The sequence below is a fragment of the Scleropages formosus genome, chromosome 19, assembly GCF_900964775.1.
Source record: "Scleropages formosus chromosome 19, fSclFor1.1, whole genome shotgun sequence".
In the NCBI taxonomy this organism is placed as follows: domain Eukaryota; kingdom Metazoa; phylum Chordata; class Actinopteri; order Osteoglossiformes; family Osteoglossidae; genus Scleropages; species Scleropages formosus.
In genome coordinates, this window is record NC_041824.1 from 8,349,858 (window position 1) to 8,376,350 (window position 26,493).

General features: G+C 50.2%; 1 protein-coding gene across 1 annotated transcript in view; it reads right to left on the reverse strand.

Annotated features, from left to right (window-relative positions):
- The window catches only part of LOC108927632 (zinc finger E-box-binding homeobox 1-like), a 67,803-nt gene extending 41,646 nt beyond the window's left edge, over positions 1–26,157 (reverse strand). The window contains exon 1 of the mRNA XM_029246414.1: positions 26,014–26,157. Within this exon, the coding sequence (XP_029102247.1) occupies positions 26,014–26,071 (58 nt within the window). The 5' untranslated portion in view covers positions 26,072–26,157. The remainder of the gene's footprint in view (positions 1–26,013) is intronic.
- Between the last annotated feature and the right edge of the window lie 336 nt (positions 26,158–26,493).

A 26,493-nucleotide genomic window follows, 5' to 3' on the forward strand; every position in this document is an offset into this window, starting at 1 on the left:
GTGTGCGCGTACCACGGTGCTTATGGGGCCGTGACCCTCATTCAACTCCTACGTAGGAAAAACACGAAAACTAAGAAGGACGCAGCTGCTCCGGCACCACGAGGCCCTGCTGTTGGCGTACCGCACCTTTCCTTAACATCGAACACAGTAAATACCACAGTAAGAACCTCCAGGCTGCAGCTCAGCACCTCACCTCCAGGCAACCGCAGTAAATGCGGTAACAGGGAAATTAATCACACATTAAACACACATGACGGACACCACAGGTGGAAGACACAGCGTGCCAATTTTAATTGGCAAAAGTTTAACTGTTTGCATGATTTTATTATGGACCAGACAGAAGGTGCTATATTCAGATAAAATTTGACAATAGAACATTGTAATCCCTGCCAGCTGTTTTGATTGGCAAAATCTCATGCTAACAAAAAATTTACACAGCTTATCATATTCAAAAAATTCTTAAAAACACTTTAAAAAAAGAAAGAAAAAAAAACATTAGACTCTTTTCTCCAAAGCGACTTTCAATGAACTCTATGTAATGTTATCAGCCCACACACCTTATTTACCGCGGTGACTTACACTGCTAGATACACTACTTACACATCCATACATCAGTGAAACACACACACACACACACACACACACACACACACACACACACACACTATGGGGGAACCTGAACAGCTTGTCTTTGGACTGTGGGAGGAAACCAGAGCACCCGGAGGAAACCCACACAGTCACAGGGAGAACATGCAAACTCCACACAGACTGAGCGGGGGACTGAATCCACGTCCTCTCGCACCACCCAGGCGCTGTGAGAGAGCAGTGCTACTCGCTGTGCCACCGTGCCGCGCCACATTCCCAACACGTGCATTATGAGCATCACCTGCGCAGACATTCTGCAGTGTAATCACCTAAAGATCGACCGTGCGGTCAGCCCAAATTGTCCCTGACCGCTTTTATGACCCATGTCAGCACAACCTGCAGAGACCTGTCACTGAGATGTTCAGAGCGTCAGATCGAGCGAGAGGCAGATCTGCGGAGCCGTCCCGAAAGACCCCGCTGGCCGCGGCACCTCGAATCCACCGAGCGGAAGATTTGGGGCCCGTCTAGCAAAACACGGTCGCTTACGCAGCCGGTCGGCCTCCGGCCAAGTGTGAATTGACAGCAAAACAGAAGCGCGCAAACCGTCAACGTCGTCAGGCCAAGGTGTAATTTTCTTTTAAATTGCACCTTTTCTCGTTCATTCCTCAAAGTCCCAGCCAGCGTCTCTCGCCTTTATTCCAATACGCTGGACACACACTAATGTAACACACGCGCAAAGTGAAAGAACAATCGCGCAAACTGACTGCACCGCAAACACACACCCAGCGCGAGCAGCGCTCAGATATACTTCCCTCAAGCAATGGAGGACACCGTACTTCATAGCAACTCGTGCGTGGCCACATCCCCTTACCATGACAGGAAGAAGTGCGGTCCGGAGTAAGTCCCTTTTCCCCGCAGCCTACTGCGGTACCGAACACGGTAAATCTCCCCGTGCCGCGGTTCCTGGAGTCAGGCTCTCGGGTCCACCGCGTGTATAACACCGCTGCGTTCTGAAAAGCTCCACCGATGGTTTATTACAGCAGAGCGGAGAAGGTATATATCTCACACTCACTCGTTACTGATGACTGCTTCCAAGGAGGAGGGGCCGTGGTCCGGAGCCTGTCCTGGAAGCATAGGGGGCAGGTGTGGTCAGGGTACACCCTGGACAGCAGGACAGTCCATCGTGGAACAATTACACACTTATTCATTCACAGCCAGACACACTGCAGGCAATTTGGAGCCAACAGTTCACCTGAAACACATGGCTTTGGAAAGTGGGAGGAAACCAGAGCACCCAGAGGAAACCCACACAGACTCACCGCAGAGGGAACCAGCACTTGATTGCACAGGATGGGCCCTGTGAGGCACCAGCACTAGCCACTGTGGCACCCTGCGAATAAATCCATGAGAATGTAATCCTCCTGGAAGCCTGACGCACCGGGAGGGAGGGGCACGGCACAGGCTGGGATCGATTCCGGCCCTTTCCAAGGACGACGAGCAGGGATATCGGAGGCGAGAGTACAGAACCCAGCACCGCAATGCTACAGAACCCCCTTGTTCGTGCATGCACAAACTCGGATCGATGCCGGAGGCCGTATAAGGGACACGGCCCGGTCGGGAAGCAGACGCGCAGAGCAAAACGACGCGTGTCAAGTGGGTGTTGACCCCAGCTCGAGCCGAGTCCCGAACCAAACAGCCGGCCGCACTAAAAGATCAAAAGATTACCTAGGCTAAAGCCATCAGCAAAACGCACGTATGGGTCGCTTACCAGTAATTTTACCATGGCGTGCAGGCTTGGAACGAAAATTTAATAAATTAAAATAAATAAATAAAATAAATCGGAAACAGGTTTTCGCGATAGCTGATGATTTAACGCAGCGCAGACGCACGTGCGGCACGGCAAAGCCGATAAAGCTTTTACCACGAAGGACGACCATAAAGCGGCCACCGTAAATCCCCCGGTCGTAACCTGTCACGCCAAGCGGCAGAGACGCGCCTCCAGGTTTCGCTCCGAGACGGTCGGGCCCCTCGCCTCCACGGGCACGGCGACGATGGCGACGCTCGCCGGTAATCGGCACCCTGCTCCTAGGATTCATAACCTCCGCGGTTGATGTAGCGCGACAGCCTCTAATGAGGCGGGATCCCGGGTGTATTGTAGAGCAGGAGGCCGGCGTCGCTTCCCAAATAGAAGCGAGGCGGTTCGCGGTCACGCCGAGCCCCTCTGCCAAGAATAAGAGATTAAGGAAAATGTTGACCTCTTTTCTCTTGTATTAATAATCTCTTTAAAATTAACCTGAGGATAATGAGACCAGATGTTACGCAACAAGCTCTGCCCCACTGCCATCGCGCACACACACACACGCACACGCACACACTTCCTTACATCCCAAAGACACACAACATGGGTCACATGCACTATGGGGGGGTGGCACACAGAATAAAGACTCAAGAAAACAGGTAAAATTTGAGAACACGTTAAATCCTTTTCTGCCGCACAAGAACACGGTTATGCTTTGCGCAAGGCAACATGGGAGATCAGAGGCCAATTACAACCTTCAGCTAATGTAAATCAAAAATCACAACTGCTGCTTTCTACGACCCACAACAGCCGAAAGATGAAGAGTCAATCGATAACGTTTGTTACTTCATTTAGAAGACACATTTAACCAGAGTGACTTCCCATGAACTCTATGTAGTGCTACCAGCCCACACACCTTATTCACCGTGGTGACTTACACTGCTAAATACACTACTTACACTGGGTCACTCATCCATACATCAGTGGAACACTCTCTCTCCGTCACTCGCACACTATGGGTCAACCTGAACAGCATGTCTTTAGACTGTGGGAGGAAACCAGAGCACCTGGACAAATCCCATGCAAACATGGAGAGAACAGGAATCGAACCCAAGTCCCACGATCAAACTTGGCGAAGGGAACCCGATCCAGCAGACGGAGGGGGATGTAGCAGGTTTGGCGGAAACATAGACTATCTCCCCTCAAGAGTGGCCGTCGGCGGTCCGGAGCATATGGCGTACAGGCCCCGGACAAGGCCCCGCCTGACAACGAGAACCGTAATGCATATTTCATACCGCCAATTGCTGTTCTACATGTATAAATTATGCAAAAATAGTGTGTTTTTTTCTTTCCCCTAATGGAACGACAGCGAAATCTGGCAAAGCGACCTCATGCTGTTTTAATGCGAATGAATAAACCATGGGGGGTGGGGCAACGCCGAGCCCGCCGTCCAATACGGTCACGCTGAAGACGACGGGGGCATCTCGAGGAAGAGCCAAAGTTTCTTTCCGCTCAAAAACGCCGATAACGTCTGAATGAAACGCACCGACGACCCCGACCTTCGCCAACCGGATGCGGTACGAGTAAAAAGGACGTTTACATGCACGGGAAATGCGCGGCATCCAGCATCTATATTTCAACGCCGCCCGGGGTTTAGTCGACTCGCGGCCGAGGTAATACGTTCCCGGGCGGGCCCGCAGCCCATCTCGATGCCGAGCGGCTAAAACACGGCCAATAAAAAGCAATAAAAGCAACGAGTCGACGAGCAGTACAGGGGATCGTGCCGTAATCTGTTGATTTGAGCCCCCGCAGACGCTTTCATTACAAATCCAATCATGCTGATTCGCAATAACACCGCAGCGCAACATGCATCACTCTCAGCGCCCCCCCCCAGCCCCCGGCCCACCTTTTCCAAGTCGACGATGGCACGGTTGAGTCGGCAGCTTTCCGTGGGTTTTGATTTACGTCGTGGGGGGCAGGAGCGCACGCAGTCTGCACTTCATAGTATGCGAGCCACTGGTTAACTGTTACCCTGGTAACGGCAGCACCAGAGAGGGAAAGACTTCCGATCCGGCGTGTACACCCTCTCATCCAGCGAAACACACACACACACACACACACACACACACACACACACACACACACACACACACACACACACACTTGTATGAGTTTCACACTGATTTCTGAAGATATGAAAATGTGCTCTGAGGGTACAGGGTAACAAGCACACACTCACAGTAAAAGCATGTTACATTTACTCGTTTTGCCAACACTTCTCTGCAAAGCAACTTACAGTGATTTACCAATTTATTCAACTAAGTACGTGGGACAGCTGGTAGTGTAGTGGTTACAGCTGCTGCCTTTACACCCAAAGGTTGCAGGATTGAATCCGACATCCAGTTGTACCCTTGACCAAGGTACTTACCCTGAATTGCTCCAGTAAAATTACCCAACTGTATAAGCAAGTAAATTATTCTAATTGGCTTAATATTAAGCTGCTTCCGAGAGAAGCATCAGCTAAATGTAAGGATTCTTTTACTGTAGTAATTCAAGGTAAGCATCTTGATGGAAGGTGCCGTGATAGGAGAGCAGGGCGACACTACTGGGCACCACCACGCACACGGTGGAGCAGCCGCTGCCCCAGGGAGAGTCCTGCCCAGCACAAGGTCATTAGTGCTCATGATCAGAGCTAATAAGTCGCAAAACGGTGTCCAGATGTTCCAGAATTCCTCTTGTTGTGCATATCAATGTCAATTCTTCCAGTGGAAGTTCCAGAAAAAGAAAAAAAAAAAAAAGAGCAACACACACACTTAGGTCATGCACATTTATAGAGGGAGCTTCAGGTGTCGACAATAACAACAAAATCCACACCTTGCCAAGTACACAATGGTAACGCGCTCCAAACGCTCCCACGCATCGCAACTGACTCAAAGAACCTGGGCTGAGGTTTAATACTTATTTCACCCTTAAACCTCGTGTCAAAGCAGGAGATGAGAACTGCGACCTTCATACAAACGCGCTATTTTCTGCTGTGCCTCTTCCACTCCAATCGTAACCCGACACACGTTACCGCAGCTCTTACTACTAACCACTGTTTGGTTGGGTTACAAGGCTAGAATCACTGCAGTAAACTCCCTACAGTCATTCATCCATCTACATAGCAGAGTAACACACACACACACACACACACACACACACACACACAGACTACAGGCAATTCAGAGTCACTAATTCACTGGAAACATATCTTTAAGTGGTGAGAGGAAACCAGAGCACCCAGACAAAACCCAGAAAAACATTAGGGATTTGAGCCCAGCACCAAACACACATCCCAGGTGCTGCGAGGTCCCGCTCTGCCAGCGAACCACATCTCGTTTTCTTTCTCTAAGGCACAGGCTGGGACTAAGAATGTCTACATGGACGTGGGCAGCGGAGGCAAACGTGTGGATGTGGTTCTGTCCTGCACTCGTCCCTCGGGTGACTAGTCTCAAGACGGGCTTCTGGTTGGGGTTCAAGAGCGCGGCGTCCTGGCCCCTGCGATCGGTGTACGCCGACACACCTGCCTGCTGCTGACCGAGGGCGTGCGCACACACACACGCGCGCAGACAGTCACGCCAGAGCCCGGCACGTACGTCCTGCTCGCCGAACAAGAGGAAGAAAACTACCCAGCAGTCAGTGTGAATTTGCCTCACATCGGCGGGCTTCCTCTCTGCAGGAAAGGCAAATAGAGCGGATATTCCTGAGCAGCCATGCAGCCACAGCTCAGCGGCGCCCGACGTTCCGACAAACTCCGAGCGCCCTGTAAACGGAAGCACGGTGCCGTCGTCGGAGGTGCCGCGGGAACGAGGGCGAGATGGGCCGGAGCGATTCCACCACAACGGCCGCCCCTGGAACGACAAACCAAATGTGAGCTCGCGAGTGTTTCTTTTTCTCTCTTTTTTGAAGTGTTACTCTGGAACTTTGTAAAAATGTTGTTTCAGGAGGGAAATTACACGATCGACCCCCTGGCCGCGCCCAGCTGTCGATCACGGACGAGACGCACAAACGCCCAGCAGCCGTCTTCGACAAACCCACGACCGCCCCACCCCCAGCTCTCCCGTGTCCGAAGTGCCCCGACAGAAGACGCGACGCAACAAGGATGCAGACTGCGGACCATCTGAAGGAAGAAACCGCCGAGGCTGCGGCCAGCATCCGACCCGTTTGAACACGATGAAGAATTTCCACTCGGAGGCGCTCAGCACAAGCCTCGGTGACGCCGCGTGCCTTCGAACGGTTCACGTTCCTGACTTTCGACTCGCCCTGCACTCGGAAAACACGAATACGTACCAGCAGACGACACGACTGTAAGGCCAACAGCGACTCTAGTTAGCAGGGGTGGCGATACGGGCCTCTTCCGATGTTCGGACAAACTACCCCAGAGGTCTAGTAATGACTTTGTGACCGTTAAGCTTTGCACTACATTTACATGTACTCATTTAGCCAACATTTCTCTCCAAAGCCACTTACAATTGCATACCGCCTCCACTGGAGCAAATTTAGGGTAAGTCATTTGCTGAAGATGGGGGCACAGTGGCACAGCAGGTTTGGCCAGGTCCTGCTCTCTGGTGGGTCTGGGGTTCAAGTCCTGCCCCAGGTGCGTCCCTTCCCCCTCCAGCCTCGTGCCCTGTGTTGCCGGGTTAGGCTCTGGTTTGCCGTGACCCCACTCAGGGCAAGCGGTTTCAGACAGTGTGCGTGTGTATTTTTGCTCAAGCGTACTACAACCAGAGGTGAGATTCAAACCTGCAACTGTGGGGTCCAAGGGCAGCAGTTCTACCCACTACACCACCAGTTCTCCCAATTACACCCCTAAAACATCCTTGGAAATATCCTGCAAATGTGTATTGAAGGAAGGAGAAAGTGCTTTCAAAGGCACTGTGCAAAATCAAGTCATTATTATTAGCGGATTATAATTTCCCTCAGAATGTCGTTCTACCGTACGTGCAACTCGCATATAGGCAGAATGACAAAGTTGACTTTGACTTATTATGATGATAATAATGATGATGTCATGTGACAGGCCGACCCGCCCAGAGCTCCACTCTCCCCAACCCCCCACCAACAAAGAGGTGCACCGATGGCGGTGGAACAAACTGCCCCGCTGTGACCTGGAGGTCGCTCAGCTGCTGCGCTTGCGGTCTCCCGGGAAGACCACGTGGTCGATGGCCGCTTTGCTTCCTTTCTCTCTCTCTCCTCTACCCAGAATGCGCCAAAAAAAAGGGCCCGCAAAACGTTTTCGCGAGGTAATCCCACCGCACGAGGAAACGCGCCCGGTGGGGCGGCACGCTGGAGGACAGAGGAGGTTTCTCTTTCAGCAAATTAAATGGGTGGAAGGGGTAACGCAGAAAACAAAAATAATAAAAAATAATAATAATAACAACAACGAAAGTCTATGGGAAAACAGTCGACCTGTTCAACACGCTGAACAAAATGTGCGTACTGAGATTACTGTGCGCCTCTGGAGATCAGAGCAGACATCTTTCTCGATATGAGAAAGCCGCTCGCCTCGTTGGAAAACACATTTTGTGCCGCATCAAAACCAGCGGAGGGCTGTGAAAATTTCATTCAGGTGACGTGAGTCAACTTCAAAAATAACCTGAAATAATATTTACCGGACAGCTCATCCTCTGATACAGACACCTGCTTTCTGCACGGCCCAGGTGCAGTAGAAATAAACTGATAATAGCGGGGAAAATATACATTCTCGTGACACGCAACAGCAACTTTAGGTAGTCTCCGGTGCAGAAGTCAATAACGGATCTGAAGACGGTGCTCGTGGGTAGGGGAAGCCCGCTCCAGTCATACAGCGGGGTGCCGAGGGACTTCCGCCGCTGACGATCACGGGGACGCAACATCGTGTGCTTTCCCAGGCCCAACTCGACTGACCACACCTGCGCGGGCATCGCCGAGACCCTCCTCACACCCGTGCAACCTGGCGCGCTCCCGGTCTCGGAGGAGACGCGGAGATTCCTTGGTCATAGAGGACTCGGTGGAAGATCACGCTGTGGTACGAGGGCGCGGTAACGTCGGACGCGTCGGCAGTTGGGGAACGGCTCAACAGCCCAGACTCCGCACTCTTCGCCATCGTTGCACGTTCTTGTTACGTGCCCCGTGGACATCCGTAGGCTGTCTCGATTGCTGGCGTTAATGCCAGCAATCATCAATGTCATCCCAACTGCACTCCACAGTATCCATCCATCCATCCATCCATCCATCCATCCATCTCAAATGTTTTGCATGCCACAGACTGTTGGCTCGGAAGATGGCGGCTGCTCTAGATTTCACGTCAATCCCGCGTTCCCATGGATCCAGGGTTTGGATCTTCCGCCCATCGCAGGATGGCGCCAAGCCCACCATTCACCACAAAACAAACAAGGCGCTAGAACCAATAGTGAAAAAAGTCCACCACTGCTCTCTCACAAAAGGTGGATATAAACATGGAGCTCCTTATCGGTTTGAGAGCCCGCTATTGTCACAGCCCCCTCCCTGCCCCACATGCACGTGCACGCGCACGCGCACACCACCGTCTTGTCTTTACGCCCTACTCCTTGCCCGTGCCCATATTTCCCCAAGTGAAGGGGGTCGGTGAAGCGGGACTCGCTGACACTGACTTCAGAGGGGTCACTGGGGGCCACGGGACGTCACTCCTCACTTGTACCGTGGTGAGAGGCACTCGCACACCTCCGGCAACACAGCACAGCGGGGCTACTGTACGCCACTGAAAGGGTAAATTCCACGCATGCCTCCTAGCCTGAAGCACCGGGTGGGTGGTGGGTCATACGTAGGCTCGGCCCGCCCTCGCCCTCTTCCTCTACAATTGCTAGCAAGACCAGAAAGCCTTTTACGCAGGAACCCGGGAAAACGCTCGATGACTCCCGTCTCGGCGCTCTTGCCGAGTCTGTACGGCAGCCAGGGGTTTGTCTGGCACTAAGTTTCATTACAAAGCTACATTATTCATCCATTAGACACCAGCTTAATATACTCATACAGGCACACCGTGCGGAGGCTGTGGGTGGGAGCGCGCGCAGAACAAGTGTGTTGGAACATCTGTTAGGGATTTGAGGTTGGGCACGAGGGCCGATAAACGCACGGCGTCTCTCCCCCCCGAAGACGGAAGGCTCTGGACCGAGGCCTCCAAAACAGCGAACAGTAGGTGAAGCGAGTTGGGGTGGGGTGGGGTGGGGTCACGATTCGGAGCGACATACTGAGCGCAGCCGCTGCGCCTGCTTCGGGGAAGATCCTACGAAAAACGTGACAGAAGGGCGGAAGGAAGGGGGTTAAGGTCCTGCAAAGACCAAGTGTACTATATTATCTGAACAGGACACTTACTGGTGAAGGAGCTTGCAGCTGCCCAGCCAACCGCCACCATGCTCCTCTCTCACGGTTAAGCCAAATCAGAGATAAGTGGTAAACGGATCCAGGACCGCATCAAACTGCAATAGTAGGTTTGGAAGAAGACGGTAACCATCTCTCATTCCACGCAGTACCGTAGGTGCAAAAAAAAAAAAAAAAAAAAATCCTACGATCCTGTCAAGACTCCTATTGTGCTGTTAAAGGTGATAATTAAACATACACCCCATTGGTCAGCCCAAACTACATGGCTTTTCTCACTACATAAACATTTCATTTAGCAAAATGTGGTGGAGCTGCGCAAAGACCCATTGGTCAGAAACACCACAGAGTTCCGAACCACCATTATTCTTAAAACAGAACGTAAATGTCTACTGTTGGACCAAATTTACTGTCACTTGACTTTGGTGCTCAAGGCTGGGCTGTGTGAGTACACACACACAAACACACACACACACACACACACACACACACGTGCATATTTACATTTAATTATTTAACCCACACTTTTTGCCAGAGCAACATACAGTGTTAAGGTACTCAATTTTTTTTTACCCATTTATACAGCTGGGTAATTTTACTGGAGCAATTCAGGATAAGTACCTTGCTCAAGGGTACTACAGCTGGAGGCAGGATTTGAACCTATAACCCTTAGGTCCAAAGGCAGCCGTTCTAAGCACTACACTCCCAGCTGCCCCATGTAAATGATAAATAAAGATGGGACGGCTGGTAACGTAAGGGTTAGAACTGCTGCCTTTGGACCGAAGAGTTGTAGGTTTGAACCCCACCTCCAGCTGTAGACCCTCCAGGGCGACCTCATCGGCCAATGAGAGCACAGCTCTCGCACATCTGAGCCTTTGACCCGGGGACAGCATCGCACCCCCGACCCAGCATTATACATCAGATGTCCAACACCCGCCGCCACACCCACCCCAACCGAACGGGAAACGTCAGCGCGTAACATGTTGAGGGCCCGCGTCTCATGCCATACCCCCGCACCCAGGAGGAGGGTGCAGTCACGCAACGGACATTCAGGGTGGGGCACCTCTGGGGCAAGACGAGAAGGGAAACGTCGGCCGTGACGCACCGCCGCACTTCTCTTCCCCAGCTGCGGATTTAAGTGGAAAACTTTCCTTAATCCCCCAGTTGCTGGGTCAGAGGGGTCTGCTTACATTCCCCCAGATACCTTCCTGTCTACATCCACAGCGGAGGACACGCGTGAAGATCCCGCGTCCACCATCCCTTCCAGCTGCGTGCTTCCCTTCCTTCCCTTTGCTCTCACCATGTTCTGCTGTCCGCTCTATTATAATCTCTTTGCGTCCCTTTGCTTTTTAATTCTGATGGTTTGATGGTTTAATTTTTATGCTGAGTTTTATTGTCAATTTGTTCTCGTTTTACTGCTGTACCTTATTTATCACTCCTCCTACGGTAAAGCACTTTGAGAAGCTGCTTTCAGCGGTGCTATAAATTAAAGTTTATTATTAATATTGTTATTAAGGTGCTGACCTGCTCAGACACACGCCGATGGAGACGGAGGCATGCGGCCGCATGACCCCGCTTCGCGTCTCCAAGCGCACGGCCCCAACCGAGGCGGCAGAACCGTTTTCGGACCCAAACCGTCTGCTCCAGAACCGCGCTTTCTCACGGTAGTCACGGCCAACGGCTGCGTTACGGCCCCGGGTCACATCCCCCCCGCTTCTAGAAGTCTGCAAAATGGCAAATTCTACATAGCGGAGGGAGGAGGTGGAGGTGGAGGTGGTGCTGGTGGGGGGATTCCAGGCCTTTGCAAGCGCGATTTCACAACAACGGCTCCACAAAGCAGCAGTCATTTAGACTAATACCCAGGAAAATCCAATCCGGCGGCCATTCCTAATCCCCACCAAAACTAGGTTTGCAGAAAACCACTAATCCTGCATATTTTTTATATTTATAGCAGGCATCAATATCCTAAAATGTATTATCGCTGCGAGGTAATCTGTTGATAGGACACTCTCGTTCCAGGCGCAGGACGATGTACAGTAGCCTTGCATCTGTTCCATTAGTGTGAGAGGATAAAAGCTCTGGCAGGCTCATCATAATGGCATCTAATTTACTTTTTTTTTTTTTTTAAATATAAAGTGCAACACGAAAGCTGAGCAACTGGCCCCGAGTTTTGGTTTCTGAAAGCTTGTGCTTCCTTCGGTGTCACCGCCACCGTGACTTGCACAGCCTTGCGATGATCTGCACCGCTGTCCCCTTAAGAGAGGCGAGGTTGAGGGTGAATACTGAGAGGCGTGGTAACTTACCACAGCCTCACTCTGTCCACCCATGGGAAAAGACGCCTCCTAGGCTGTGCACTCGGACATGGGGGTCGAATCTGGCTCGGCGTGCGTATAAAGTGAGTGAGTGTATTACATCGCTCTGTGAGGAGGGGTAAATCACTGCAAGTGCTTTACTGCGATGCAGAAGAACGTGGAAGTCTTTCATCAGAGTAAAAGACAGTAAATCCACATGAGCGGTACACCTGTACCGCTGTGCGGAAGCAGGAGACGGACGGCATGACTTGGAGGAAGAACGGGAGAATGAGCTACCTGAGCCGCTGGGCAAACAGCCGCTCCAAGGTTGCAGAGAACGCCACTCTGTTTCATATATTTATTCCGCTGTGATTCGATTTAAAATCACTAATCAAATAACCCCAGAAGGAAAAAAAAAAAATAAAATAAAAAAAAAAAAGGCCCATCTATCAGTCCAGTATAGGAGCACGAACGCAGACCCTCACGTGGCTTTTCCTGCTTGGGTTAATACTTTCTGAGCCACAATCAAGCAAAAGCATGACTGAAAGTAAAGGTCAACACCCAAACAGTCTGAGTCAGAGCAAAACGGCGTAACAACTGCAACAGCGAGATCCGTGCGCCGAAATCAAATATAAACAGCAGTTTCAAGTGCTTCACAAAGGTTGTCACATACTGCTGGGGTAGGGGATTCCACCAGCATCCAGTCAAAAGAGTACAAACAAAAGTAACGTGGCGCTCTCACGCTGCGACAGACATGGCGCACAGGGAGCCGCATCATCAGAACCGCTGCGAAGAGCCGGACTGCCACGCTAGGCAAGGCGGACTCAGATCGAAACATTTATTCGCTTATCTGACACTTTTCCCCAAAGTGACTTCCAATATTAGGCTGCTTACAGTTATTTACCCATTTGTTCAGCTGGGTAATTTTAGGGTAAGTACCTTTCTCAAGGGTACTGCAGCTGGAGGCGAGACTCAAACCTGCAACCTTTGGGTCCAAAGGCAGGAGCGCAGCTGTCCCACTGAAACTATACACGCTGTTCACAGTTTTCCCAGCTCGGGGTAAATGAGTAGGATGGGCGACCAGTTCTCCCACCATTCCCGAGCCGGACGCGGTCCAACGGCACACGCAGATCTACCTGGCACGCTTCCTGCTGCGAACAAAGCGAGCGAGGGGAAAAACAGTGAGAAAAAGCTAAAGAGCCAAACGCCCTAAAGGTGTGGGCATCCCCTGAAGCCGGGAGACACGGAACGCGGGGCTCTCCTTCCGCACTCGGCACGTCCCACCGGCTTAACGGCCAACCGAGCGGCCGAAAAAGGACCCGGAGATGAAGTCCTCTCCGTCGTCCTGCCGTCCAGCCTCGGCGCGGACTGGAGTTATCGAAGGACACCGGAGTTAAACATGATCTGAAAAGAAACCTCGAGTTTGGGTAACCGGTGCACTATTAATAAAAGATATTTGAAGCAACTGGATTGCATCCAAAGTCTAAAATAAGAGTTGCCGACGCTCGCGGACGACAAGATGGATGCACATCATCGCAGTAGGAGAACGGGAGCACAGCGACTCACTTCTGTAACCCGGCAGGGAAACACCAGTTGAAATACCAAGAGCGAAACTCCAACGTCCTTCCATTCATACGGCGCGATTATACAAGAAGCGTCAGAAGTCAAGTATTTACCGTAGGCCTTGCGGGCATTCAAAGGCGCTCATTAGGAGGAGGCCACAATAACAGCTAGATGACCTTTTCAGGACTTGGAGAAATTGTGCAAAGTCATTCCGAGGGCAAGGCCACATCTGGTGAACTTGAGCAAATTACTTTGCGTGGGGTTAAGAACTTCCCATAACATCTTCAAAAAAAAAACGAAGAAAAAGAAGCATTTGGCCTTTAAAATGTTTTTAGAAAAACAAAAACGAAGGAAGGAGAACGTACGTGGCGGGACGGTTCATTCATCACGCGCCCTCGACAGGCGACCGAAACGGATCCCGCAAGGTGCCAGAAAGGGGCTGAGCAGCCGCGGCTCCTGCGAGACACCGCTGAGAAAACATCCCTCTCTGCATCTGCAGCCCCATAATGCTGCAGGTGCCACATGAAAGCCCTACTTACGGGCTTCCTTTATGGATGCATAAAGATCATTTGCGATATTGTGAGCTCGATTGGCGCGCCTGCTTTTCCCGACAAGCGAAATGACATCGTGCTTCCGGAGCTTCGCTGAGGAAACGTGCAAAAAAACATGGAGGCAAAAAAAAATAAATAAATAAAAAAATAAGGAAGTCGGGGGAGGGGATGCAGTTTATGCCGTTAACCGCAAATGGCCTTGGCCAGGTTTATGGACCAACGTGCTCATGCTCGTTCTCCAGCATCCTACAGCGAGGTCCAGCAGCTACAAGGAGGAGCGAACTGCCCCCCCGTCCCGACACGTTCGGACGAGCGCACGACGAGTCGCGATGAGACCGGCATAAAAAGCCTTCCGTGACCCACCAAGTTATTTAAAAGGCGGCGGTGACCCTCGGCCGGGGCTGCGGGGACTCCGCAGAGCGTTTCAGAGCCGACATTACGACAGTTGAGCGGAACAGCACTTGTAATGACAATGGCATTAATCATCGGCGCTGTCGGGGAGCACGGTGCGCTCAATGCGACTCGATTAATGCGCTCCCCTTTCAAACGCCACTCTCATTATCTGTTGTGGTTTTTGCATCCCGTTTTGTTCGTGGCCCTTACTCGTGCTTTAAAAAGCTGTAATTACAACTGTTCCCATAGCTCAATTTCTTAATAGCATGCAAAATATGTGTATATATATATATATATATATATATATACACATACACACACACACACACACACACACATTTTTTTAAGAAAACTCACCTTTTGCATACGTGCGTCTCTTGTTTCGGTACATGGCAAGTGAGCGCTGGTTCCAATGCTGTATTTTTTTTAAAACCGCAGCCATTCCCTAATTTAAGGTGCCACTAAAATGACATTTATTCATTTAGCTGATGAGTTTCTCCTAAAGCGACTAACAATGTTAAACTGCCTACAATTATTAATCCATTTATACAGACGGGCAATTTAGGGTACGTACCTTGCTCAAGGGTACTGCAGCCAGAAGTGGGATTCGAACCTATGACCTTTGGGTCCAACAACAGTGGTTCTAACGACTACACTACCAGCTGCTCCCTGGAAATGCACTCCACGAATAGAAACCGTGCAGCATCAAGATGATTAATGGACAGTCTTACTGGTGAGAACAGGAAATGTTGTCATTTTCATCTCCGCATTAAACGAAAATCCTTTTATCCCCTTGAGGGAGTCGACCACATACATCACAACCTGTTTGAATCTACACACAAAAAAAAAAAAAAAGGTAATTCAACCTGTGTTTGCGGCACGATTTTTTCAAGCTTACGTGTGTTTCGCAGGTGTTTTCTGGCATGGAAAAACAAGGTGTGTCCTTTAGGACATATGGCATACAGCGGAGCCCCCTGCTCTCGATTTGGTCCAGGAGGCGTCATAACGCCCAGACTGCGGGTCAAATCTCATCCCAAGAGCGAGACCTCGAAGAAGCAGCGTGCCGCTCTTCATTCATGGGACCGCGTTGTCCGTTTTCCAACGCGTTTCTTGTGATGTTTACAAGAAGGGCTGGAATTCCAGCTGCACCGAAACAGCTGTTGTCCCCTGAAGAGCGGGGCGGAGGCAGAGGCAGCAAATGTTTCGCTGGTTAGCGGACGCTGTTAAAGAAAGCGCTAGAAGGCTGGATGTGTCACTGAAGAGTTTCAGATTGTATCTGGATTTAAAGCCGGCTCCGTGTGGAGTGTGTACTGCGTTTGTTTGTACTGTGCAAAAACGTATTTCAGGTGAACGGGTGAGTGTAAACTGCCTAAAAGAATGTATGTGCGAGTGAATGAGTGTGTTGGCCCTGGAGCGGACTGACGCCCCATTGAGTGCACATCGTGCCTCGTGTCCCATGCTTCCGGCATAGGCTGCAGACCACTGGGATCCTGTAGTATTTAACACTCTCCGGATCCCAGGAGGGGGTATTCCTGGCTCATGATCATGGTTTAAGTCACAATAGCAGGGCTCACCCTAGTCCTTCAACCATTCACATTTTATTAGAAGTCTCTCAGCCTTACCCGCTGCGCCACCTTGCTCCCTGTAGTTGTCTTTTAAAGCAGCCTTAAACAGACCACATGACTCCACAGTCATTATGCTCAAATGGCAAAAAAGCAGTAACGGCAAAACCTGTTTTTCATTTGAGTTTCTCTGGCCAGTCGAATTGGTTTTGTCGAGTTCGCCGCCGTGCCTGGGACTGCAGTTGGGTTTTATGAGCTGGAACAAGAACGTCTCGGCAACCCGCGAGCGAGCCCGTACCACGAATGCAGCTGGCTCCGCCTACTCTGACAGCTCACCGGAGACTGCTCCGCCCACGCTTTGGTGGGGTACGACCGTTGACTCTCCCTCCTCTCCCACATGGTGCAACAGCTGACTCCACCCATTGTCCAACTGGGCTTGACAGCTCGTTCTGCCCACGTTTTGACGGAGCACGGCAGCCAGGCCCACCCCCGGTCTGACGGGGTGCGACAGCAGGCAGCTGGCTGAACAGGTGAAAAGTTGTTTTCCGCTGTGGGGGGGATGCTGGTAGGGAGGGGGTGGGCAGACCTCGTGAGTTAGGAGAGCGAAAAGGAGGCGCAGCTGTGAGCTTCACTCAGGAGCCTACAAGAAATGGGACGAGAGAGAGAGGAGGGATCAAGGCCCCCCCCCGTCACCCTCACCTGAGTGGGGGCCAAACAACACGGGACGGAACAACGTATCTTTTACAGTCGGACTGGTGTGTTTAGCACAAAGGCATCGAGCAAAGAGACGCTGGGGGGCCTACGGAAATATAAACCCGCGTGGTGAAATTCGGGGAATAAATGGGTTTTAAAAGCTCAATGCAAACATTTCCACATTTCCGTTAAGAAGAGATTCAGATTGGCAGGGTGTGGGGGGGGGGGGGTGGGGGGGTGGGCTTAAGCAAAGCTGCCCTCGCGAGCGAGAAGACCCACGTTACGAATGCGCTGCGGGACGAAAGGGAAGGACAGAGCGGGCGCGAACGCTGTAAACACTGTAAATGCACTCGGTTGCTGCACCATCACCCAACGGTGTGTGATTAATCTTTCCTTCCCTAGTGGGAACACTCATCTTGACGTGTGCGGCACGATGGGCGGCCCAGCCGCGACGCCTCTCCATACTCTCCAGGTATGGTCTGGGAAGGAGCCCGGATGACCATACCAGCAACAGCCCGACGGAAAAAAAAAAAAAACAAAAAAAAAAAAAAAAAAAACAAACAGTCCATCGGAGGAAGGTGGTTTTCCTCCTCTCTCGGCACCCATGTTTCTCGTGTCATTTATCCTTCCTGGATGTTTATAGATGCTGACATTTCGCACGGCAGCCTTTCTGAGTAATAAACTCTATGAGTAAGATTTCTATTAAAGTTGTGATTTCCAATCACAGCATGAGGGTTCAGCTCTTAGTCACTGTGTGCTGACACACACAAAGGAAACTGGGAGTGAGCTTTATACACTATCCTGGATTTCCTGTTGTGATCGCCTGCCTTTCGATGGCACCGTGCTTGAAAACACTGCTCTGACCCGCAGCAGATTCCGCGTTTTACATGCAACCGACGCAACTTGTTGGTCTAAACCCGTGACCCCAGGCGCCGTGCGGAGCATGACGTTCTCACCGTCCCGTGGGGAGAAAAGACAGCGGACGGTGAATATCGCAGCTCTCGTCTCCGAGAAGGAGAACATCTTGCCCGTGCATCTCGTTGGTAATGCGGGGGTGTTCCCGAGAGATATGCGCGCCGTGCCGCTCCAAGATAATACGGTCAGACAATGAAGTCAAAAGAGCGGCGCGGATGCGACTGATGCACGGACAAAAGCCAGGATTTCTCCCGCTCCACTGGTCTGTACAGAAGGACTACGGTTCCACACTGGGGGTGGGGCTGAGGGGCTACAGGAAGCGGAACAGGGGCCGTACGGTCGGAAAAGGGCGCAAACGGGTCGCCGAGGCCACGGCGGTGCAGCGTCGCTATCCTGTCCGACACTATTCCCTCACCGCGGCTTTATTTTTTGTGCTTTCTTCATATCCGAGGCATGAGGGAGGAAGGTGTGTGTGGCAGGGGGTGGAGGAGTACAGCTGTACCTCAAAGAGGGATCACACACAAAGCTGAGCACAGTGCCTGGCCACAGGCTTCGCTGTGCACCCTCACCCGTTCGTAGCACAGACACCGTCCTGCTAGGAGTGTGTTAAGAGGCCCCACGGTCAGCGCTGGCGCGCACGCACACACACTGCTATCTCTTTCTACAGTGCATAAAAGTGTGAGAAACAAACAAACAAACAAAAAAAAAAACACTACTGTCGTATGATAGAAACTCAGGGCCACATTTAACATCCAAACGCACCGGTCGGGTCCCTGATTTATGATGACTAATTTTCAAGCGCAGAGGCAGGGCCTTCTCCTGTCGTCATGGCAACCACTTGGGGTGGGATTTTGCTGCCCAACCCCACAGTTAAGGGTTACACGGGGACACAGAGAGACCCGCCCCAACGTTGTGCAGGTAGAGCATGCTCACCAGTGCATGTGATAGGAAGTACTCTACTGTGCACCTTAAGCACCTTAACCACTTAACTGGCTTCATTTTCGCAGCACTCACCTGGGGCCTTAAGTGAGCTATAAATGGACTTCCTCTCTGTCTTTACCTGCTTTCCAAACCCCATTTTCCCTGCTGACCTGCATTTCACACATTAGTCCCCTGTTGTCAAAGATTCCGGGTTTACTTGATGCAGGGAGATCAGGGAGAAAGAAACAAAGACACGCCGGAGGGATTAGAAGCTGGTGGGAGGAAAGCACTGCGATGTTGTTGCATTTAATCAAATACAGGATGGTTAATTTCCCTCATTCAGTCTGGATTATGCAAAAGACACAGATACCCGTTGAATAGACAAAAGGACAGCTCCAAAACACCACTTTAGTAAGAAGTAAAATAAAAATCAGTCGCAGGTCTCGCTGACCGACTTGCCAGTCCCCTTCCGATTCAAACGTCGAGAGAAGGCCCGTAAATCAGGCGTTCCTTCATTGGGAGAGTCACACTCTCGAAAAGGCCCAGAGGTACAATCCTGGGGATGCGTCCATCTGCCCATTGGTTTCTACTTAACAGTTTAAGTTTATATTTGTTTAGCAGACACTTCTCTTGAAAGTGACTAAGATACATCTCAAAGGTGCGTTTCACAAAAGAGCTGCACACATCTGATTGTCAAAGCACACTGAAGTCTATCCAATGCTACTGTTTTTGCCAGCGCACATTATTACAAATAGCCGTCTCTAAAATTGACACTGATGGCTATAATACATAACATCTATGCTAATACAAGGGTGATGGTGACATGAAGTGATGCAAATTCACGGAGCCGTCAGATGATAATGAGAGGTATGGGTGTGAAAAAGATCGTTTCTGAGACCCCCTCTTGACTGCTGGGAGAGATTCAGCAACTCTGAGGGAGAGAGGAACTCACCGCACCGTACACTGGAGCCAAAACCAAGAAGTGATGGGCTGTAGATGTGTGACTTCTCTTGAGTGGGACCACCAAGTGGACAGAGATGGACAGGACACAGCGTCCTTGCTGGGGTGTACGGAGTGATGAGGTCTTGCAGGTATTAGGGTGCAAACTTTGACATCTCATCTCAATCGCACTTGCACATCAGTTCGGTTCAGTACACTCCCAGCCCCCAAAAAATGAGCCCAAAACACTTGTTTCACTAGGTGCTGGAACCTCTTTGTTATGCCAGCAGAAGGCATTCCCCACTAAGCAAATCCTACTTAAGTAAACAGCGCAAGCAGCACGTATAAAAATCCAAAATATGCCTGTAAAAATATGCATCCGGACTAAGGCCAAGAACACAGTAACACGTGACGAAAGGAGCGTGTGAGAATTGGATTTTATGAATTCTCGGGACCGTTCCCCACATTCCTCTGCCTCTGGGGTCCTGTGCAGAGAGAATGGGAATATGCAAATACACACACAGTATGGGAAGAAGTTTTCCCACAAGCAGAGTGTGAAAGGAGCACTCCCCCCACGCAGGGGCCAGTGAATGGGGCCTTTCTTCTGCCACAGAAAGTGTACGAGGTACAGCGGGCAAACTGCAAAGGTAACTAGGTCCTTTCTCCTCGGGGCTTTCTCTCCTCTAAGCCCTGGTGCACAATGGTTCATTTAAGGATTCAGCCTGACAAAACCCAATAAAGGCTGTCCAACGGGAGTTCAGTGGGGGTGAGGGCAACGGGCTCAAGAGTGGGGAGCGGGAGGCTGCACTGGGGGTGGAGAAGAAACAACAAAAAGATTCTGCTTTGGAAACAACTTTTTAAAACCAAGAACATTTGGAAGCATCAGCGCCAAGAAAAGTGTCGTTGCAAGACGCACGGACACTTAGAAGATGGACACTGTTACTTTTTCTGTTTCTCAAAGAGCTGCACCTGAAGATAAAACCTTTACCCGAGAATGCACATAGAATTGCTCTCATATGTGAGTCCTTATATAGCACATTAAGTAATGCAAATATATTTTAGACAATATGAAACAAGTACAACCTTCTGATTCAACATAAAACCCAGAATGGGGGGAAAAAAAAGACAAAGGATATAAAATTTTGGATATACAAATTTTTGTATATTCCAACACCCACATGGAGAAACATAGTAGAACTGGAGGTACTCAGTGAAAAGTTATGAAGAATATTATTACGTACAGTTAGTACTTCAATTAGCTGACGCCTTTCTCCGAAGTGGTTTACAATGTTAAGTTACTTATGATTACAAAGATTTATCCATTTATACAGGTGGGTCATTTTTACCATATTAATTCAGGGAGATGAAGCACTTTGACTAAGGGCTGTGCTGTTGGAGGTGGGATTCGATCCAGGTCCTCTTGAGTGCAAGACAGTGCTTCTAACCACTACGCTACCGGCTGGCCCACAGTATTCAATCTCCTTGAAAAAAAAGTTAATTACTTTCTTCTGTAAACACAAACTATGGCACAGAACATGAGGTGAGGACAGCACACCTTTTTGGGTTGATTAAGTCTTCGCCAGCAATAAGAAAAAAAACAACAACAAAAAAAGCCCCCATCCCATTTTGGCACTTTTACACACAGCAGACAGTTATCGCAGGGATCTCGGCCACCCAGCCACGCATGAACAATTTATGCAAATCTCTGGAGAGCCGCCATGTCGCTGTGCAAAGCCCCAAAAGGAAAAGAAAGATGACCTTCCTGCTTTGCTAGCAACAGCAGCATCTCCTCCAGTGCTGCGGGGCCCCACCCCAACTCCCACCCCAAAAGACATAATGGAAGGTGGGGGATTAAGCCCAGGACAACCCCAGTGCTTTGTTCATCCTCTGAGCCCTTTCACTGAAGGGACCTAAACACACACACAATTTGACATGCCCTCACAGGGACAAAGGGAACCTGGAGAAAGTGAAATCATACTTGAGGCACGCCTGGGTGCCGAGGTCAAAGGTCAATCAACGGTACCCCTGGAGACTGTGTCTTTACTGTTGAATAAAAGAACGAAGGAGAGATCTGAGGGGGAGTTTTGCTCCTGACTTGGCACTTTCAAATGAAGTAAAGGAAGCAGCTCAAAAGCTATGAGATAAATGAAAATTTCCTCTTTTGCTAAAGCCCACACCAGGAGTAGACCTTTCTAAATGTTAACAGATGGCTTTTTAAAACATAAACCTGGAGACTGTAGAAAAAAGCCCTCGTCTCAACTCCGTTATAGTTAATACTGTTAATAAGGCAGGTTAACCACATGTGTTTGGGTTTGCTTCCGCAGTTTTACTGGATGCGGTTGCGTTCGCTATTAACTTCTACAAAAGTCCAGTTTCCTTATTAAAACTTTATCAACCCAGTGAAAACATCTTTTGCTCTTTTCCTTCAGAACTACAGTTGTGAAAGACAGATATGGCCTCTCACTGAACTTCTGATATTCTAAAAGAATTTTGGTTCAAGACAAATTAAATGCATTAACAGTTTCATTGCACTGCAAGCATGAAAAGAAGTCCTTGAGCAAATTCGGACGTGGAAATCCTATCTTCCAGGTCCCTCTGACACGAAGGCCAAATGCCCGCTTCAAACCAGCTCCAAAGGCGGTCCAGAGACACGTCTGTTTATTTTGCTGGGAATGTTAACATGGGCCGCATTCCTCTATTCCCAAATTGCAGTGTTAAATTACGGCTTTAGAGCGCCATGATCCTGAGGGGCAACGAATAAAGGAGAGCCGCGTCACAAAGCCGCCGTGTCCCCACCAATTGCAACCACCTGTCGTCCTGTCGCCTGTTAACACCTTAACGTTTACAGCCTGGCCCGGTCTCACCTTCATGAGTGCTGCAGGGTGAGGGGCAACTGGTATCAAAACATGTAAGTTTAATAGAAAGGAGTCCTGTCACTTCAACAGAGCCTCCATCAAAGGGATTTTTTTTCACCTAACCAGGCATTCCCCATCTCCTCAACAAATCTCAAATTGTTTACTACGTATGTGACAGGATTCCACTTTTGGTCAAGGTGTCCACCAGAGACAGAAAAACAGGAATAAGAAACACAGTTTACATGCACAAACCCAAGTTTGGTCCAACATGTGCAACCACCCTTGCTGGCACTTTAAAATTGGTTACTTTTCAAAGAAGTGCTCTGCCTATCATCATCAGAACAGCTCTTCCGCAAACATGTGGCACGAACAACGCTCCAGTCCCGGATAGAGCACAAGTGTTGATTCAAAGCAAACTGCAATATTAAGCTACTAACAATTTACCCATTTATACAGCTGAGTAATTATCACTGGAAAATTTCAGGGCAAGTACCTTGATCAAAGGCACAACAGCAACAGGCAGGATTTGAACCTGGGTTCAAGTCAGCAGCTCTAACCAGTACACTGCCCACAGCTTTTCTAGAACAGCTTCCAGTGAAGCAGTTCAACTGCAGCCTGCTTTCAACTGACCACTCTGAGACCCTGGTGCAAGTCCGCAGCTTGCCTGGGGTCACACTGCACACAAAGACCAGGAGGGAGCAGCAACCCTGGCAAAGCAGCCCACCACTGCCATGTACACGCAAACTGAGGGGCTGCGCAGATTCCTGCACATGCAAGCTGAGCACACTTTCATGTAGACAGAGCACCGTGCCGCCCACAAGCACTTCACTACAGCATGCCAGTCCTCCATGCAGCACCATTCACACCAGATGTTGGCTTCAAGGGACTGTGTGTGGATATATTTAATTTTCTTCCAGCACTGGTTGCTTTTTTATTCTCTTAACACACAATTATACATAATTATTTGACATACAAACATTTTTCCAAATAAAACGTACAATGTCAACAGACAGAAGTGATAACTGAAAACAGGAAAGGAAATGTAAGAAAGTGTAGCAATGCCTGCAGAACATCGATATAGAAGTGAGAAAATCTTACATTTTTAATATGCATATGATAAAGCAAGTCAAATGAAACATGAACAGAAAGAGCACTTTGATAATGATATTTTGTTGAGTTAGATCCATCATTTGAGGTGTTCAGTCCTCACCTGCCATCTCCCACAGTTCAGTGCTAGTATACAATCAGTCCCATTCATTTAGTGAATCTGACATATCTGACCATCAGAGACAGACACACGTATCATACATAAAACCTTAACCATAAAAGTAAATCGTGTCCGCATTTTATCTGCATACATCATGCACTCCATAGCGCAAACTGGGTGAATCACTAACACCACGGAAAGTTGGGAGGAAAAGGAAAAAAAAAAAAAAACTCTTCTGTTCAAAACGCACACACACACAGCACGAAAACAGCAGAAAGTGTGTGTTACAGCAGAGAAGGTGTGTCACAGTAACAGGTGAAAAAAAAAAAAAAAAAAAGGCGTGCGGGAGAACGGCACTAAACTGCACTGAGATGAACTGCCCGGCCTCTGCTCGCAGGTGTCCGTTGGGAATGTAAGCGGCCGTTTTTCCACAGCCCGTTACTTCAGTATTGTGGACATAACATTTATCACGTGTTTCCACAGAGCAACAAACCTTCGTGTCGCTCTCTGTCTGTCTGTCTCGCGCCGTCTGTCTGTGTCTCGCGCCGCCTGCCTGCCTCCCCGCGAGGTAAACGAACATGTTCGCCGCTCCTCAGCTCTACGTCACTGAGCACCGTCGGCACACAAAACTGCGCTTTTACATCGTTTTTACATTTTCTTTCGCTTCTCGACATTCAATAAATGACAGCGAGGCGCAATGAAAACAACTTCGGTTATGAAAAATGACGACAAAAAGTGGCCCGTGCCAAGAGCTGTATTTGAGACCTTTTTTTAATATTTTATTCTTATCGTGAATTAAATAAACACCAAGGTGCAAATTAAAAACAAGCTTTCGACGCGAATTCAATCATTTTTTCGACAAAACGTCACAAATTGAGCAATAATTTAGTGACAGACATGGCTGTTCGTCTTCCCGACGCGTCGCTGCTAACTCGAATTAACTAAGCATTTTCCCAGCGTAACAGCAGTTTCGACCCCTATTTCTAACTGAGTTTGACGAGAATCGAAATTGAAAAGAAGAGAAACAAAAACAAAATAGCGACAATTAACAACGGCAGTAAAACACAAAGGCGAGCGCTTCAGCACGGCGGGTCCACACGAAGGACCGTCAACGGTTGACCGCGAGACTGTCCGCACAACAGCTCGCAGATGCGCGCATTCCTTATATAGACGCGTGAGCCGCGCGCGCTCGCACAGCGCCGCGTCGCGCCGGGGACGAAGGGGCTAAAGAGAGAGCGCGCGCCCCCCTCCTCCTCCTCCTCCTCCTCCCTCCCTTCCTCTTCCCCGAAACGACACCACCCGGCACGCCTCGCTCGGAGCAGGTAGCCACCCGACCCGGCTCTCCGTCAAACGGCGGAAAAGCAGCAGCCGGGCAAAGACGTGCGCGCTAACACTTCGGGAAAGTTCGCTTGGAAAGTGGGGAAGGTGCGCGCGCCCCACCTTCATCGCGGCGCCGAGTCACAAGTGGACGTTTCAGTAACACAAGACAGAGACTAGAGTGGAAGAGCACAGAACAGTTAACATGACATCTGGAGAGATCCGTCACAGACGGAGAGAGTCAGTGAGCGAGTGGCCGTAGGACAAAAAAGAGACAGCAAACAACGAAGAAGCTCTTGGAAAGAGGAGTTCCGCGGGACAGCAAATTGCTTTCGTAAACACATACTAACTCATTCTGAAAAGGAAAAAAAATAAAATAAATAAATAAAACGTGTTGAAAAGCAAAAAGCTTTCAGCGGGGCGACACGGACTAGTCTAGTGTTAAGTGTAGCTAGGAAGCTAAACCGCTAGCTACCTGTGACCATACTAGGAAGGGGAGGGGGCTGAAATGAGGCTATCGTCCCGTGGAAAAAAAGAAAATAAAAGTAGAAAAATAAAACGAAGCTTGTAGTCGACTTAAAGGGTGGGAAAACAACTGGTGGTTGTGTTACGAGTCCGGTGCGACACGACAGAGTCAACCAGGTAGTGCGCTAGTCAGTGCGGCTAATAAGTTTCAGTTCCCCAAGCTGGGAGAAAGACCCGCGTGAAGTTCCGCTGCTAAAGTTATAAATGTCACACCGAAGTACCGAATCCGGAGTAAAAAGAAGAAGAAGAGGCGTGTAGAGAAAGACGGGCGGCGGAGCGCGTGTGCCCCCAGCGCGCGAGCCCCCGAGCGCCAGGCAGGACGCGTGTAACGGTCCAGGGAGCGGCGGACCGCTAGGCGGAGAGGGGAGCGCGCAGGTATAACGGTGCACCACATAGGGACCCAATAACCCCACGCTCCCTCGCCGCTCTCCCGCGCCCGGCGGGGCCGGGGGGAGTGTGGAAACCGCCGGGACTCGCACGCTGAGGACAGCGGCTCGCGGTGCGCGTCGCCGCGCGGCCGTACTCACCGTTGTTCCTCCGCGGGTTCGCCTGCTTTCTGCGCTTACACCTGGGGCCATCCGCCATGATCCTTTCGCTGTGTCTAAATGCTGCTGAAGAGTCACCTCCTCTCCGGGCCCCCCACGCCCCCCCTCCCTTCGCTGCACCTCCCCTCCCCGCACCTGGTTTGCGACACTGCTTTACGGCATTACCTTCCAACTGCTACACCTCTCGAGCCTACTCGAACCCCCGCCCTCCTTCCCTCGCTCCGCAGTGCCCCGCGCGGGCGCGCTCCTCCGGCGCGAGCCTCCCTCCGCGTCCGGCGCGCTCGCGCTCACGCTGTCCATTTTGTTTACCGACGCGGAGACTCGTTAAACCTGCTCATAAAGTGTGCGTACCTGACGTCACAGGTAGGAAGTGCGCCGCAGGTACATCGTTCGGCAGATGCACCAGGTAAGACCGACGTCATTTTTCTTAACGTTATGATGCTTTTTTTTTTTAAGCAGAGA